Source organism: Labeo rohita, chromosome 25 (genome assembly GCF_022985175.1).
Source record: "Labeo rohita strain BAU-BD-2019 chromosome 25, IGBB_LRoh.1.0, whole genome shotgun sequence".
Classification (NCBI taxonomy): Eukaryota; Metazoa; Chordata; class Actinopteri; order Cypriniformes; family Cyprinidae; genus Labeo; species Labeo rohita.
The window spans coordinates 14,994,845-15,013,016 of NC_066893.1; the positions used below are offsets into that span (position 1 = coordinate 14,994,845).

General features: G+C 35.4%; 2 protein-coding genes across 4 annotated transcripts; both read left to right on the plus strand.

Moving 5' to 3' along the window:
• LOC127156311 (E3 ubiquitin-protein ligase TRIM35) lies at nucleotides 1–4,101 on the plus strand. Of its 2 annotated transcripts, none has more exons than XM_051099075.1 (6): nucleotides 1–529; nucleotides 894–989; nucleotides 1,189–1,416; nucleotides 1,821–1,843; nucleotides 1,935–2,053; nucleotides 3,533–4,101. In XM_051099075.1, the coding sequence occupies exons 1-6, from the start codon at nucleotides 149–151 to the stop codon at nucleotides 4,078–4,080; spliced, it is 1,395 nt and encodes a 464-aa protein (XP_050955032.1). In that variant the 5' UTR covers nucleotides 1–148; the 3' UTR covers nucleotides 4,081–4,101. The 2 variants fall into 2 exon arrangements, with proteins under 2 accessions (XP_050955032.1, XP_050955031.1); XM_051099074.1 differs by having other exon boundaries at nucleotides 31–529; nucleotides 1,186–1,416.
• A 4,626-nt stretch (nucleotides 4,102–8,727) lies between these two features.
• Nucleotides 8,728–17,615, plus strand: fbxl9 (F-box and leucine rich repeat protein). 2 transcript variants are annotated; one of them, XM_051100287.1, is made up of 8 exons: nucleotides 8,728–9,103; nucleotides 9,545–9,646; nucleotides 9,761–10,075; nucleotides 11,924–12,595; nucleotides 14,153–14,371; nucleotides 14,472–14,684; nucleotides 14,767–14,984; nucleotides 15,056–17,615. In XM_051100287.1, the coding sequence occupies exons 1-8, from the start codon at nucleotides 9,077–9,079 to the stop codon at nucleotides 15,222–15,224; spliced, it is 1,935 nt and encodes a 644-aa protein (XP_050956244.1). In that variant the 5' UTR covers nucleotides 8,728–9,076; the 3' UTR covers nucleotides 15,225–17,615. The 2 variants fall into 2 exon arrangements, with proteins under 2 accessions (XP_050956244.1, XP_050956245.1); XM_051100288.1 differs by having other exon boundaries at nucleotides 14,547–14,684.
• Nucleotides 17,616–18,172: the final 557 nt, after the last annotated feature.

Below are 18,172 nucleotides of genomic sequence, written 5' to 3' on the forward strand. Positions count from 1 at the left end.
CAGCGCGTTGCTATATCTTGCGCAGTGATACAGTTAACAGGTGAATCGCATCGGTTTACCACGGCTGATTAACCAATCAACATCCCGGACCGGATACTGGGTACTTCACTGAGCGTTTTCTGAATTCTGTAACGGAGAAGGTAGCGAAATGGCGTCGTTTTCTGACGAACTTTTATCGTGCCCCATTTGTTTAGACGTTTTCGCCGACCCTGTGATTCTTCAGTGTGGCCACAGTGGCTGCAAAGCCTGTGTTGAGCAGTACTGGAGGGTCGAGGGTGAAAAAGTGTGTCCAGTGTGCAGAGAAACGTCTCCTACGAACAATCCTCCCCTCAACTTGACTTTGCAAAACTTATGTCAGGTGTTCCTGGATCACAGGCGGCGTTTAGAGGAGCTGTGTGAAGTTCACCAGGTGAAACGGACTCTAGTGTGTTGTGATGATGAGAAGTTACTGTGTGAGATTTGTAGACAGTCTGAAGAGCACAGAAATCACACATACCGTCCAATTCAAGAGGCCGCTGAGGAACGTAAGGTATTGTATGATGTAGAATATGAGGATATACATATATTGGTAAGATATTTCTTGTAATTGTAATGTGGTAACGACAGATTTTTGGGCACAGGGGCTGCTGTTCATTTTAACAGTTCATTCATGTTAAACGGAGGCGTTGTTGTGCTGATTTTGAATCATAACAGTGAATCGTTTCTTTTGAATACGTTCACGTAGTTGTGCGTTGTGAGTGAATCGCTCAACCGATTCGTTGATTTATTAAAATTACGTATTACAAATTTACAAAGATACTCCAGAAAGTTTAAAACATTACAAGCATTTTCTCCGTGGATGACGACTTGATATTTTTTTTCTATAAGAATCTGTCAAAATGTCTCAATTTTAGGGAGTTCTTCGTATTCAACTTGATCTTTTGACTAGAAGAAGGAAGATGATGGAAGATGTCAGGACTCACTGTGATTGCATGACTGACCACATAAAGGTAGAAGTAAGCTTTTGTTTTCCGGATGTCATTGTAAAGTATCAGTATGGAAATTTGTCTTTTAGATTCTCAAAAATGTTCTGCAAATCTGTGAAACTTTAATTATAATGTACTCCATGCTTCTTTAATGTCTATGTAATGTATAGACATAATCTATTAATAATTGTAATCATAGTCTGTCTTTGAATCCTTTCAGAAGCAGGCCACATTGGTGGAGCAAACAAGCAAGGGACATTTTAAAAATCTCCATCAGCTTCTAAATAAAGAAGAACAGGCCATGCTTGATGAACTCAATCAGGAAACGGAACAGAAAGCAGACTGCTTCGAAGAAAAGACGCTGAAGATAAATGAGGACATCACCTCACTCTCGAACACTATTGAACACTTAGAAAAGGAACTGGAGAATGGAGACATCCGAATAATTCGGGTTAGCCTTTTATTTTGTGTCTTCTGTACTCCCACTGCATGATTTTTATAGCACAGATTTACTGTAAAAATACTTGTCAAACCTGATCCAAATATTAGGCTAATATCTTAATACTGCTGTATGTATCTTTACCACCTATTAACTTTAGTTTTCCTGCTTGCTAAGTTCTTCTCTATATGATTTAGAAATTTCCACACGGTTTTTAGGAACACATAAATTAGCAGAACAACGTATTCAGTAGTACATTAACCGTGCAATTCATGCTTTCTCAGGCTGTGATATTATGTTGATAGGTATTGTTTCACACAGTTGAATCACTAATAATAATGTTAACTTCAGTTAATTCATTAGCAAATTAAAAAATGTTTTGAAGTTTTCATTAACTGTCATCTCCTGCGTTTTAGAACTTCAAAGAAACACTTAAGAGGTAAGCATGCTTTTTTTTTTTCCCCTTTTTTTTTTCTTTCTGCCACGGAAGATTTATAGCATCAGTGCTCACTGTTGAATGTTTTTTTCAGAGCCCAGGTCCAATCCCAAGCTCCAGAGATCACTTCAAGAGACATCATTGATTCTGCAAAGTATCTGGGAAACTTCAAGCTCAACGTTTGGAAGAAAATGAGAAAACGTTTCAGTTACAGTGAGTCTGTCCATAAATGGTTCTTCAGCACTTCTTTAAGGGTGCTATATAGCACTGCTAAGTGGTTCTTTGGCTCGTAAACTATATAGCACCATCTTTAAAGATATAGGTGCTGTGTAGCACTTAAAGTGGTTCTCCTATGACTACAAGCCAAAGAACCAGTTTTAGTGCTATTTAGCACCTTTTTTTTTTTTTTTAAAGATTGGGCCATTCTACAGAATTGGTGCAAACTGCTGTCCCACAACCAAAAAACACATTTAAAAAACATTTAAGTATTCAAATCTTGTTTACTTATATCCTTTTATTATCTATAGACCATTTCGTCAGATGTAAACATACTGGTCCTGATACACTTCCTGTTTCCTGTTTTTTTTTTTTTTTTTAACTTTACACAAACATCACAAAAAAAATACAACCAACATAACATTTGACTGGATGAAAATGTTACATTAGCACCTTTAAGATGTATTTGTATATGTGAAATAAAATAAAAAATAAAAAACAACAAAACAGGAAGTGCTTCTGGACCAGTGTTGTTTACATCTAGTGAAATGGTCTATAAAAACTCAAAATAATATTTAAAATATCAGTAAGCTTAATATATATAAAATCATAATTAGTGGGTGCTTGCAATTGGGAGGTGGCTGTCCAAACACTAACCCATAAATTTCAAACTAATGAAAATGATATTGAATTAATTTTTGCATTTTATTCCGTTGTTGTTGTTTTTAAATATATCTTTTTGATTTTGTAAAAAAAAGAAAAAATTGTTTATTTTCTTTGTAAATTAGGAAACTTTAAAAAATGTTTTAAACAGTGTGTGTTTTAGTCCATTGGCTGAGACTGATTTTAACTAGACCCCTGCAATTATATCAGGAAAGATTCCTGTGTAAAAGTTACTGTGTAAAAGTCTGAAAATCTGTGTGTAACTTTATGGAACGTCACTGCCAAACACCTTTTTCCTGCAATTAAGCATACTTTTGTTTGTTTGTTTTGTTTTTTTGTTTGTTTTAAGGAGTTATTCCATAACATTTAGTTTTTATATGTGTACAACTGTTCAGAACTGTGCTAGCTAACCCTGTGCTGATTAGCATCTTTGAGGTAGGCCCAAAAGTATCTCAAGTTGTCTCATAAATTACACTTGAAATATTGTTAGGATTGTAATTTAGTTATTGATTTACCTCTTTTTAATAAAATAGCAGAAAATGTTTACAAGGTAGATATAAGCAAAATCTTAATAGTTCAGTGTAACCCTTCTTATTAAATTATATATTACTATGTGTTTTGGTAGTGGCAGATTTGTACCTTGGATGTTATACAATTTGTATACATACAAAATTTGTGGCAAAAGCCACATTTCAAGACAAGATGTTTCCAATTCTGGCTTTGCACCAATTTTGTAGTATATATCAAGACATTTAATGCACAAGTACAACATTTAGTATCGTTATTTTTAATCTTCATGCAAATCTCCGATAGGTCCTGTGGTGCTGGACTTTAACACCGCTTGCCATCAACTGTCAGCGTGCATTGATATGATTTCTGTATTCAATCACGAAGATAATATGGAGAAATACAGGCCGGATTGGCTGCCTCTCAATAGAGAGAGATTTGTCGATTGTCCCTGTGTGCTGGGCTATGTGGGATATTCCACAGGGACGCACACCTGGGACGTTGACGTGGAGGAGAACATGTCCTGGATGGTGGGTGTTGCCATAGAGTCCGTCCAAAGAAAAGGAACCAACGGCTTGCCCAGTGGAGTCTGGTGTATCGGGTACGACAGGGAAATACTTAGCGTCACGGATCCTCTGGAATCACGCGTCCCACTACACGGATTTGCAAAACCCACAGTAGTGAGGGTGAACCTGGACTTGAGTGCAGGACGGCTGTCATTCTCAGATCCTCTGGGTGAGATGGTCTATCACACCTTCACACACAATTTCACTGAAAAGGTCTATCCATTCTTCTACAATGAGTGCTCATACTCTATTACTATTCTGCCTGCGGTTGAATCTGAAGAGAAATAAAGAAAACAATGTTGACTTTCAGATACGTTGATCTTGATTTCTTTTTTACTTTGCCGCTTGTTACTGATATTGATATGGCCTTAGTTTCAAGGTCACAAATGTTTGTAATGGCTTTGAGGTTTGTTCAAAGTTTAGTGAACAATTTGCTGGTGTAGTTTTATATATTATTTTGAATCAAACTTGTTTGCCCTTGTGGAAAATCCTAAGTTACAGAACCCCATAGAAAGATGTTTTACCATTCCTCCTGTTTGTGGAATAAAACTGGGTTGACTTCAGTGTAGTGAGCCTTTTTATTTTAGTTTAAACTTGAGTCACACCCTCCTCTGTACGATTAAAAAATTAAAAAAAATCTAAAATTGTGAGAATTACGTTGAAATGTTTTGAAAATTAAATTATAGTAATTAAAGTTATAATATTTTGAGAGTATAGCCTGCACATGCATATGGCCCGGATTGGGAGCACCGGAAGAAATTGCCAGACCACCGGAATTTATTTGAATATATGTGAATTATCAACTAATTCTTTTTTTATTAGCAGAAATCATACCATTTGTTATACTCACAGGGACAGTATGGTTGGAAATATTGTAGTGTGCCAGCCACCCAATAATAGCAGTAAGCTTTGTGCTTTTGGTACTTTTAATATAAAACAAAGTCTCAGCTTTCAAGATCTGTCAGTTTTATAGCGAAATACAAACAATATATCTTGCAATAATGTGTTTTTCTTGTGGCGGGACCAATTGCTGTATTTATGTGAATCAATATCATCTTTTCCATTACAATGAGAAATTCTTTTATTAAATTATATTGTTTTCTTTGTGAAAATGCCACCACCTACTCTGGAAAAACATCTGTGTCATCCAATTTTTTCATTCTTTAAATGTATTTAATTAAAAACAATAACATTCGAAAGGTTGACGTGGACTTTAACTCGCTAACATGCGTTATATTGTTGACTTTTCTGTGGTATATGACTTTCACTAGCTGTTACGGTATAATACAGTAAATGATTGGAAAAATAATATTTTTCTGGGCCACAGCTGAAAACTCTTTCGATTGGCTTTATCCTCCCAAACACTTCCTGCAATTACACCATCAGAGAAAACAAACAGGAGATTACAAGTGGAACCAAAGTGCAGAGACAAACTTTTATAAACCTTTTAAAATAAATAAAAGTAGCTTAAGTGCTTGAGTAATAAATGCTTGGACTGTATTGAGTGTGTGGTGCATGCTATGACCTTCATAAAATCATATAAACAGCTTGTTGATTAGACGACGCAATAGTAAGCTTATGGGCGAGACTTTCGGTTCTTTAGCCGCTAAGGAAATGATGAGAAGAATAACAATGTGCAGTAAACTGTAAAACTGCACTACAAACTGGTGTGTTCATAATTAAGAAAATACATTAAAATAATATAAGACACACCAGTTTGAAATATCAAGCAACAAAACAAGCTGTGTTGTACAGCTAAAAATAGATGGACACGGATGAGACCAGAAGTCAAACCCATAAATGTACAAATTGCCACGCTTACTCTTACGTGAAAGCCAGAGAGGAAGAAAGGCCAACACTTTATTTTTTTTTAGTCATTTTGCCATTTTTGCAAACCCGTTACTGAAATGGTCACTTTCTTTAATATAAATGAATGTCAAATTAAAAAGTAATAATAATTGGAGAAAAAAACATGATTTATATTACAAACAAGACATGGTCAAATCGACTACAGTTAGTTACTAATGTATTTACCATTTGTTGACTTTTAACCTAAATGTCAATCAACATTATGCATTCCAAATCATGATGTCATAATGGGAAAAGTGTGTATACTAGTGTGAAAGAAGGATTTCATAGAGAGGAGAAATATTTGTCTAAGCTAGAAAATGTTTCAAGATAACTGTAGAATATCTCTTGGCTTTTGCCCGTTTCTGCCGTCAATCACCAGGCAGTATAATAATGTAGTGATGCAGTCTGTGAAGCCCACTAAGCAGACACCCACACCCCTACAACTCCTGGTGATTGGAAACAAGCATAAGATTGGACTCATAGACGCTAACAAGACAACTAAGACAGTCCCAACTCTGTCTCCGCTGGTTCGTATGGCTGCTGTCAAGACGGACAAACCCCGAGAACCATGTCTACAACCTGTTGCTCTGCCACAGGTTCTGACTCATCGGGTAACACCTGTGCCTCGAAACCGTGAGGAGGAACCAGCCAGAGCAGAAAACCAAAGCCCGGTTTGTCAAATACAAAGGAAGAGAGGATGTAAAAACAAGTGGCTACGCAAAGATAAATCACAGAAGCCATTAAGACACCTGACTGTCGTTGACATGCCGCCAGTGACTGAATCAGTGAGAACTCTATTGATGTCCAATGCAACCGTTCAGCAGCGCTTGCACCACCAGCGACCTACAGCGACAATTTTCCCACAGCGAGCTGACGGCAACACAAACAGTTGCAAAATCTGTTGCGTTAAAATGTGGGTGTGTCCAGCAACATGACAAAACCTGAGCAAAAAAACGGAATGAATGAATGAAAAAAAATAATAATGTGGAGTCCACTGATTTCTGTCATTCAGCTTACATACAAAATTTGATCTTTTTTTTTTTTAAATTGATGTAAGGAGGCAGGTTGTAAGAATTCATACGAAGGCTGCATCTCAAAAATCTAGGCAGCTGACTTGCTGCCTCGCTGCCTTATCAGGCAATGACTTTTCAGGCAGCGTTTTTGCACAAAGGCACCTCATGAAACTGATTTCAGACAAGCTTCTGAGGCAGCATGACGGCTTAATTATCTACAACAAAATAGAATGAGTTTTGGTGATGACTAAACAAATATTTAATTACTATAATACTTGTTTCTCGCTAGAAATAACATCAAAAGTGCAAAAAGTTAGTCGGAAATATACGTTTACACAAACTGACCACTTCCTAAATAAAACTGATCTTTATTTTCTTTGCTCAACCATCACGGAATGGAATGCACAGGATTGTGGAATATCAAAGGCAGCGAAGGATACATCTATGCTGCCTTCAAAAATCGATCAGATGAAGGTATCTTATGAGGCAGGAAGTGAAGCTAACTTTGGATTTGGTGTGCCTTGATGCCTTCCCGCCTTAGAATGCATACTCCCAAGGCAGCATTTTTTTAGTTTTCAGATGCAGCCGATGTGAGTCATGCCAAAGTCCATTTGAGGCAGGCATTGCACCTGGTGGCCATCTTTGAAACGCCTCTCTCTTGGGCAGCTATTTTAGGCCTCGTTTACACTGCAGATCTTGTGGCCAATTCTTTTTTTTTTTTTTAAGTTGTATTTTTGGGCTTTTTATTCCTTTATTATTCAGACCTTGAGATGAAAATTGAGCTCGGGTTGCCGTGAGCATAGCTGCGCTGTACATGTTGGTGCGAGGCTATTGGCGCCCAATTCTGATTTGTTGCCTATGTCCAATTTTTTTTTTACCTTCCATTTACACGTTCTTTCATGTGTTTACACTTGCCACACCTCCTCTGTTTCCTGCGTTGTTTTCATTTACCGCCTCCCAAGTTTGCTAGGCTTTTGCAACAAAACCCACCCAATTTTTTTTAAAACTAGCCCAAAACTAGCCCAATCGCTTTTCGAGGGGGATCCCCCCGGTACAATTGGCATTCCAGGGGCTAAATATCACTTATTATTGTGGTTGCTTTAACCCACTTTATTCTCCTCCTGAGAATAATTTCACACCATTAAACCACAGAAAAGTAAAAAACTGTTGCAGTTTCAATGATGTACAGAACACAATGTCTCAGAAATCTGCCTGTTTACATGAGTTACATTGTCACACAAGTCATTCAAACAGCCTTCAGCTTATCTTTAAATGGGGAAACATCAGTTTCTCCAAAACTGTTCACCAAGCTTGTAAATAAATTTCACATTTAAACACCTGGCTCATGAATTGAATTTCTAATGCTTAAGTAGCGCATGTGCAGTTGGCATCTCAAAACTAGCCCAATCGTGTTCCAGGAGATATTGGCAATCAAAACGTCTACAAATTGCATTGTGGGGGGTTTATTTCAACCTGCAGACTAAAAAAACAACCCATGGCAATATTATTCTTGATTTGGCAACACTGGTTTCAGAAAACTGACCATATTAAACACACCTTATTTTTCCTGTAAGAGCAGTTTGTAAACTGAAGGTGTCTGGCTTCCAGTGTCATGCACTTCAAACAGCTTGTTTTGCTGCTTGATATTGCAAACTGGTTTGTCTTACCATATTGTTTTAATTATGAACTTACTGGTTTGTAGTGCAAACAGTTTTACTCTTTACTGCAATGTGTCTTCTCGTTATATATAACAGCGGAAATTTCCCTAGAATGGGACTTTTCTGTCATATTTCTCCAGTTCATGAGTAATATAAGTGCACCGTCTTTGTGTATCTCTGTTTGTACAGAAATGTTTTTTTTTTTAATAATTATATAAGAAAGTATTTTTTTTTACATTATATTAATGTTACATGTTATACATAACTTATTCGTGTATACGTATGTGTTCATATTACATTTATATGAAATGTAAAATTATACATTTAAATGAAATACTGCGCCATCTGTCGACACAGATCCAGTCAGAGTTCGTCTTTAAACTACGTTTCCCAGAAAACTTTGCGCGCTTGCACGTGATGTCCACCGCTCTTCCTGTGTCCGTTCTTCATTATTTTCTTTTTAAAAATGTTTTTCTCGCTCGCTCGTTGATGAACTCACATTTCTGAGGGTTTTAGGAAGTGCCGGAATTTGGTGTGGATAATGTTACGACTCGGTCCATCGCTTAATACTGTGTAAGGAGGAAGAACAGCAGGCTGTTATCAGATGGTCCCGTGTTTATGAAGTTGTCAGTCCACGACCTGCCAGTCTCTGAAGCGACTAAATGATAAACAACTTTGGTCTGTGTTAACGATTTAATATTGATATTAAATTGATATCAGTGCCAATAAATAAAACCAGATGACTGAGGTGAGCTGATAGTCATGGAGAGTCCACATCTACCTACTGAGGTGAGTCAAGCTAACATGAGTCCCTATTAACGACTGTACATTTTCATTACATTGTGGATTAATCGTAGGACAGGATGTTTTTAACACTGTACTATGTAAATAGCACTAAATGGATATGAAGAATGAGATGGTACCTCAGGTAATGTTTCTCAGTATAGGTTCTGTTTTTAAAGTCGTTTTCTGTATGGGGCAAGTTGTCACAATGAAACATGCCTTTAAATAGCCTATTATAGTCTTTTAAAGTAAAATTAAACAATAAAACGATTATGGGTTTATGTTGGCATTTATTCATTTTGATTATTTTAAAATTCGCAATATTATGATTTTTTTTAACACACCCATTTATGTATATATTGCCCCAGCCTTCATTATGTAGTTGACTCTTGCCTCAGTATTTGCCAGAGAGAGCATAACTTGTGACTTTTCTCCCTTCTGCTGCAGATAATTTCCTACATATTGAGTTTCCTCCATGTAACGGATCGAAAGGAGGTGTCACTGGTCTGTAAGAGTTGGTACGATGCATGCCAGGACCACCAGTTTCAGGTTTTTTTTATTTTTATTTGAACATCTTGATGATCTAAAACATTACTCAGTTTTTTTTAGCATTTGGCCCTCTTCCATAATTGTTTAAATTGCCATTTGGGTGCTTTACTGCAGAAAAATGTCACCTTCAAGTTCCCTGTTTCCACATCTTCACTGGGCTTTATCTGTGCACTTGCAAGACGCCCTCGCTGTGGCTTAGTCATCAGTCATCTTGATGGATCCAGCCTGTCAAGACAAGTACTGATGGAGGTGGGGCTTCACCTCGGCCCTCGCTTGGATAGTTTGTCTCTTCCTGGCAGCAGCATCACCGAGGCCTCGCTTCTGGGTCTTCTACCGCATCTGACCGGCCTCCGAAAGCTGGACCTCCAGGGGCTGGACAGCCTCTTTATGTCTGGAGCTTTTTTGTCTAGAGAGGAGCACCGTCGACAGGTTATAACCTTTAAAAAATTATCTCAAAATTGCTGTTGCAAAGGTGTGGGACATTTACAGAAACTCCAGAATTGTCAAGAAAATTCCCCAAATTTTTAGGAAGTTTCCAAACGTTCTGGAAGTTTTGGAAATTTTTGAGAAGTTTCAAAACCTACTCAAAATAGAATGTCTATTTTTTTAATACTGTGTATTAAAAATATTACATTTGTAATATAATAATATGCAATTTATAATATACACTACCGAGTTTTTGAACAGTAAGATTTTTAATGTTTTTTAAAGAAGTCTCTTCTGCTCACCAAGCCTGCATTTGATCCAAAGTACAGCAAAAAAAGGTAAACTGTTTAAAATATCTTCTATTTAAATATATGTATTTGAATATGTTTTAAGATTTGCTGTTCAAAAAACATTTATTGTTTTTATTAATATTGTTGTTGTTATTACGTTGAAAACAGCTGCGTGGAATTTTTTTCAGGTTTCTTTGATGAATAAAAAGCATTTATAACATGAATGAATAAAACAGCATTTATCTAAAATAGAAATCTTTTGGATAAATTACACTGTAAAATATATTCAAATAGAAAGCAGTTATTTTAAATAGTAAAAAAATTTCTGAATTTTACAGCTTTTGCTGTACCTTGAATCAAGTAAATGCAGACTTTGTGAGCAGAAGAGACTTCTATTAAAAACATTAAACCTTTTGACTGGTAGTGTAATTCTAATATAATACTAAAATATATTACATTTAAGCATTTAGTAGACATTTTTATTCAAAGCAACGTACAAAAGAATAATATATTCATAATACACTGTGCTAGGTTTATTAAACAAGATTAGGAATCAGGCTAGAGAAGAGATAAAAACACTAAAGTTTTAATCTAAATCATTTTAAATAGTTTTAATCATGAATTTAGGCATCACAGCATTATAATTTTCATACAAATGCAAAAAATATAAAAGCAGCAGTTGACAAGTAAAACAACTGATAACAGTTTAGTGTTTTATTTGTCTTTTTTTATTAACAAAACATGAATAATAATATTAAAAGTTTTTTTTATGATTTAAAATATAATTATAATACTTATACTATAATTAATATAAGTATATAATATTATGTTAAAATTATAATGCTGTGGTGCCTAGATTGACAATTAAAACTATTAACAAAACAAAAATATTTTTTATTTAATTTATTTTTTTGACTTTAACTCTCTCTCTCTATATATATATGAATTACTGTTGTAATTAAAATATTTTATTATTATAATTTAAATATAGTTTATAATTAACAAAATAGTTTAAAATCTAAGTGTACATTTTTTTTTCACAATAAAATTTTCCATTGAACTGTCTATTATAGACTTCTTACATTTTATAGGCTTTTTTTATTATAGGCTTTTCTAAAATTGTTCTAGAAGTTAAATGTTTATAGTTTAAAAAACATTATTTTGGCCAACCAGTTTTATGCCGATCTGTCATGAAACTCTAGATGGCACAGGCTGATGGGTCCTTAACGCGAACTGATGACATTCACGGCATTAAACTACTTGTCCCAAGCCGTTTTGGTTACATTGCATACACAGCCAATGAGCTTGCTGCTTTACATTTAAATGGCTCGTTAACATTCAATAGAGCATTTCTGAGTTCCTCTGAAACCCTCCACCTCCCCAGCACCACTTGTATAGATCTGCTATGGGTTATTATATATTAGCAGTATGTCTTAAATACTCACAGCAGCATATTGGTGTATGTATTGCCAGTAGCAAGTTCCTGTACTTGATTTGCAGCAGCAGCACCATCGTATTATCTAATGTCATCTAATATCATGTAATCTTTGTGCAATAATAGGTCCAGAACGCTTTGAGAAACCTGGAGGAACTGGACCTGTCTGATCTACGCTACCTCTCAGACCTCTCTTTCAACCGCCTGACGAGTTGCACGCCCAGGTTATGCCATCTCTCTCTGGCTGGATGTCACATCGCTTTCGAGTTCGACCCATACCGAGGTTGCCCGGTCGGGTTTGGCTCCTCCGCTCTAGTTTCTCTCCGTAACCTCTTGAGTCTTTTGCAGAGGCAGGCCTCCACGCTCCACAGCCTGGATTTGAGTCGCACCAGCATCACTCCAGAGTCCCTCCGCTCCATAGCTCAGGTACCCGGCCTGCGTCTGGAGGCACTGAGTCTACGCGGCTGTAAAGAGCTGACGGACTACTCCATGGAAATCCTCTGCAAGCACCAGAACGGTCTGAGGACGCTGGACCTCAGCGCGTGTACTGAGTTAACCAGTAGGACGGTGTTGGCTGTGGCCACTGAGCTAAAGGAGCTGCAGTCGCTGTCTCTCTCACAGGACTGGAAGATTACGGATAAAGGCCTGGCTGAGCTGATGACGCTGCCCTGCTTGAGGAGTCTGGATCTGTCGGAGTGTTTGCATGTCAGCGGTGCAGACCTGGTGAAGGGATTGTCCTCTCCACAGCCCAGGGCGCAGCTGGAGACCCTCAGCCTGAGAAGCTGCACTTACATAAGGGTGAGGCAAAAGTGCTGAATGGCATGTATACATAAAAAATGTATTATATCAGTTACCAGCCAGTATTAAGAGATTTTCTTATTAAGTATTGAATGGAATGATATTAGATGTTAAATTGATCATATTCTCTGCTTTTACATTTAGATGACCTTTGCCATCAGTTAATTTTCATGTAAAGCTAATATTTAAAAACACAAATAGTTTAAAACTGTAAAATGTAATCTTTAACAAATTTCAAAATGATTATCCATTTTTGATACTGTAAATCATAATGTGATGTCCAAATATATATATATATATATATATATATATATATATATATAGTGTGTGTGTGTATATATATATGTGTAACAAAATAGTGTTATAATTGCAAAAATAATTATTAGATTATTATATTGGCTCAAATTTAGGCTTAAATGTTGGCTTAAATTTTTGTTCAAATTTTTTTTTATTAATGTCAATTTTTTATTTTGTAAATTATAATGTTGAAAATTGAAAAATGAAACAATTGATTTTTAGTGTTTTATTTTTCATTTATTAACTAAAAATATGTATAAATATGTATAACATAATATAATATAATAAAAAATTTAATTATATATAAATAATTATTAGCATGTTGTACTTGCCAGAATGTAGAGTAACATGAATATATCATACAATATTTTTTATATTTTGTATTGATAAAAATATCTCACAATCAATGTCCATTTTTCATACTGTTAAATCCACAAAAACTATTTAATGTAATTTATGTTTTATTTTTTAAGTCTTTATTAACAAAAATATTTGTAGTATTTTATTCATAATATTTTCTTTTAAAATACAAAAATATACACATGATAGTATTATAATTATAAATTATAATTTGTAATGAAACAAAATAGTAATAATTACAAAAATAATTCTCAGTTTATTATATTGACTAAAATTCAGGATGAAAAAGTTAAAATGAATGCCCATTTTTAATTTAGTAGATGATAATGTTATGCCTTATTTGACAAATAAAACAATTGGTTATATTTTGAAATGTTTTATTTTTCATTCATTATAAAAAAAATGTGTTTTTTATCATTTAAATTTAGTTATATATAAATAATTATGTGCATGTTGTACTTGTATAAATGTATTATACAATATTTTTGATTTTTTGTATTGATAACAAAAAATCTCAGAATATGCATTTTTCATACTTCAAATGATAATGTGATGCCTGAATGATATAAATAATTATTAGCATACTTGTCAGAATGTAGAGTAATATAAATATATCATACAGTATTTTTTATATTTTGTATTGACAAAAATATCTCAGAATCAATATCCATTTTTCAATCTGTTAATTATGATGTGATGCCTAAATTCATTTTTTAAATTTTCTATTTATGTATCAAAAATATTTATTTTATTTAGAATACCTTATAATAATTATATGTTATTATACTTATATAACTATAATTTGTAAAAAAAATATATATATAAAGCTTATTTAGGGTAATATATTTATATTTTTTTGTATTGTCTGCCTTCTTACTAACACCCTGTGTTCTCAAACAGGATGCAGTCATGTTCTCCCTGACGCAGCAGCTTGGTCGTAACCTGAGAGAGCTGGACCTCACATCCTGCGTCTACCTCACTGACCTGAGTGTTCGCGCTATCGCGACATACCTGCCTGCGCTGGTGGTGCTGCGGCTCGGCTGGTGCAAAGAGATCTCCGACTGGGGGCTGCTGGGGATGGTGGAGCCCACCAAAGATTGTGAACCAAAAGACAAAGAGGTGGGATTGCCCCTTTATTTATTTTTATTTTTTTTAGAACTAATGTAACGTTTTAATAATCATTGCACACAATATGCTCATAAATACCCTAAATGTGAAGGAGGATAAAGGCCCAAGCTTTACTAGGACATTTGGAAACATGGGCTTTTTCCAGCCTCCCAGTCTGCCCTTCCAGGAGAAGCCACGTCTCGTGACTGAGGAGGACCTCGGAGCCTTTAGAGATCAAGAGGGAGCATCGCTTTTGGCCCTCAGAGGTCTTCAGGAACTGGACCTGTCGGCCTGCTCCAAGTTAACCGACACCAGTATCACACAGGTCGGTACCTTAATGATTAAAGTATGTACTTTTGAATAATGGCAAACAGGATATAATATCAAAATGTTCCTGGCTGCCTCAGGTACTCCGTTTCCCAGACCTGCAGCGTCTCTCGCTTTCTATGCTGCCTGAGATCAGCGACGACAGCTTGGAATCAGTCGCCCTTCACTGCCGCAGCCTCACCAGCCTGGCGCTCAGCCACTGTCCCCAGATCAGCGACCAAGGCATGGCGCGTGCCCTTCCGCTCCTCCACAGACTGCAGCATCTGTTCCTGGCGTGCTGCGACGCGGTTACTAACGAGTAAGTGACGTCATCCTGTCATCCATGTTTTTGTATTAAACGAACTTAACAGGTTCATTGTGCTCCTGCAGAACTCTTTCTATAATTGCGCTGCACTGCGACAGACTCCGGACCCTCGATGTGTCCATGTGTAAGGACATAACAGTGCACCAGGTGGACCTCCTCCAGTCCCGGCTGCCCTTCCTCGAGAAAGTCCAGTGTCGCTTTGCCAACGGTGCAGATTTTACTATGGTACTTTGAATCTGTAATAGAGTGTGTTAGTGCCTGTCCACTTTTTATGCAGCGTTGCTTCCGGGAGTAATTTTTCTGTTCATTGCTTCCATAGGCATTTAAAAAAAAAAAAGTCATTGTTAAAGTCTGTGTAAAGCAATATTAATAGTGCTGTCAAATTGATTAATCGCGATTAATCGCATTCAAAATTAAAGTTTTTGTTTACATAATATATGTGTGCTGTATATATTTATGTGAGAATAGAAATACACACACATAAATGGTTACACTTAAGAAATACATATAATATATATTTATATATAATAGAAATGTGTAAATATGAATATATTATATATATATTTACATGAAAATATTTGTTAAATGTAAACATGTACGTTTGTGTATTTATATATACATAGCATTATACACAGTGCACACACATATATTATGTAAACAAAAACTTTTATTTTGGATGCAATTATTCGTGATTAATCAATTTGACAGCACTAAATATTAAATATGTGTTCTGAGTTTGTCACACCACAGAAAAATGTATTATTAACCACTGATGCTAATGCGCTAGTGTTATAGTGTACAATTCAGAACCTCATAGTTTACAGTCTTTATAACATGTTTTCAGGAATACATTTCTAACATTTACAGTTGAGGTCAAAAGTTTTTATACACCTTGCAGAATCTGCAAAATGTTAATTATTTTACCAAAATAAGAGGGATCATAAAAATCCATGCTATTTTTTTATTTAGTACTGATCAAAAGTTTACATACACTTGATTCTTAATACTGTATTGTTACCTGAATGATCCACAGCTGTCTTTTTTCGTTTAGTGATGTGTTTACGAGTCCCTTGTTTGTACTGAACAGTTAAACTGCTGCTGTTCTTCAGAAAAAATCCTTCAGGTCCCACAATTCTTTGGTTTTTCAGCATTTTTGTGTATTTGAACCCTTTCTAACAATTACTGTATGATTTTGAGGTCCATCTTTTCACACTGAGGACAACTCATACAGTCATTGTTGGAAAGGGTTCAAATACACAAAAATGCTGAAAAACCAAAAAGGTTGTGGGAGTTTTTTTGGAAAGAAAAAAAGAGTTTAACTGTTTAGGACAAACAAGGGATCCATGAACAACTATCACTAAACAAAAAAAGAAAAAAACAGTTGTGGATCATTCAGGTAACAACACAGTATTAAGAATCAAGTGTACGTAAACTTTTGAACAGGGTCATTTTAATAAATTCAATTATTATTTTCTCATGTGGACTATTTGTAAACATCTTTTATGTGAAATATCTTATTCAGGTCAGTACTAAATAAAAACAACATGCATTTTGATCCCTCTTATTTTGGTAAAATTAACATTTTGTAGGTTCTGCAAGGTTTATGTAAACTTTTGACCTCAACTGTATGTTTTTCTTTAAATTGCTTTACATGGACAGTAGAATCCATGAACAAAACCATCCAAAGTAAAACAGTATTTGAAAAGTGGACAAAGTACAAGACTTGACCGCAGGAATGAACTATTATCCCATGAAGAATTGCGAATGACAATGTAATTAAAAACAATGGGGAAATATAAAACTATTCATTTAAAGGTTGATTATATCTACAGAAATAATATGTTTAAAGTTTTCTTACAAAAAAAGGTTCCCTGCGGAGCTCTTTTGGTGTTATTTGACTCGGATTGGTGGAATCTTCTGCACAGCATCATGGGTAATGTAGTTTTTCCACCACATTCCGCTGTTAAATGTTTATTTTAAAAATAAGTTGAAATAATGTAAACTTAAGTCTTTGATTTTAAAATCAATTTCGTTATGGAGAAAATGAACAGAGTTTTACTTCTGGAAACGGACTTGTACAGTGAATATGAATCATATGAAAATATATTTAAAGCACTTTTAACTCAGGTACGAAAGAGTAATCAACTTCTCAATGCTGATTTTTTTGTATAGGATCATAGTTGTACTGTTAATGTGATGAATCACTACTTCTGATTGAAACTGACACCGTGTCTACACTGGAAGCGAGTGGTGCGGCGCAACAACAAAATACAGTAGAACCTATTATAATCAATGATGCTGTCTACACTGGATGTGGAGCAGCGTGGCGTGACAAACAAATCCCTGACAGTAAACTGATGCCTCGTTCTATTTATGACATACTGACACAAAGTTCAAATGATTTACAACCCTCGCTTGTCGCAGCCAGTGTAGACAGACTTTAGTTGTTGCATCCGGTGTAGACGGTCTGAAGGTCCAAACATTTCAAATTGTCCTAGTAGTACTGTACACATGATCTGCTATTGATTAGTAGATATAAAACTCTACTTCCAGTCAGTATATGTCAGTAATTATTTTATAAGAATTATTTTCTTTTTTGTCTGTCATTAAATTATTTGATCCTGCTGTGATTTGAATGTGCAGTTTTTTTTTAAGGCTACATTTACACAAACCCCACCAACCGTTGGCTGAACATCTGATGCATACGGCACACAAACTTGGAAACACTTTTATAAGTTTAGAAGATTTCGAAGTTTCGAGGATTTCCAGGAGATGTGTGTTGCATTCTTTAAAGGAGTAAATTAGTTCACTTCCAGAACAAAAACTTCCAAATAATGTACTTACCCCCTTGTCATCCAAGATGTTCATGTCTTTCTTCAATCATAAAGAAATTGTTTTTTGAGGAAAACATTTCAGGATTTCTCTCCATATAATAGATATGTATGGTGCCCCCGAGTTTGAACTTCCAAAATGCAGTTTAAATGCAGCTTCAAAGAGCTCTAAACAATCCCAGCCTAGGAAGAAAGGTCTTATCTAGCGAAACGATTGGTTATTTTCTTAAAATTCAATTTATATACTTTTTAACCGCAAACACTTGTCTTGGTCTAGATGAAAGACGATTTTGAAGTTGGAGGAGAAAATGTGATGGGACTTTTTCGACATACCTTAACTGTCATAAACAG

Bases quoted from the DNA above. Each gene is read 5' to 3' on its own strand.
- LOC127156311 (XM_051099074.1), top strand. From the start codon at position 149: ATGGCGTCGTTTTCTGACGAACTTTTATCGTGCCCCATTTGTTTAGAC. The intron at 990-1,185 runs GTAGAAGTAAGC...GAATCCTTTCAG, and splicing joins GCATGACTGACCACATAAAG to AAGCAGGCCACATTGGTGGA. The intron at 1,417-1,820 runs GTTAGCCTTTTA...CCTGCGTTTTAG, and splicing joins GAGACATCCGAATAATTCGG to AACTTCAAAGAAACACTTAA.
- fbxl9 (XM_051100287.1), top strand. From the start codon at position 9,077: ATGGAGAGTCCACATCTACCTACTGAG. The intron at 9,104-9,544 runs GTGAGTCAAGCT...CTTCTGCTGCAG, and splicing joins GTCCACATCTACCTACTGAG to ATAATTTCCTACATATTGAG. The intron at 9,647-9,760 runs GTTTTTTTTATT...GCTTTACTGCAG, and splicing joins GCCAGGACCACCAGTTTCAG to AAAAATGTCACCTTCAAGTT.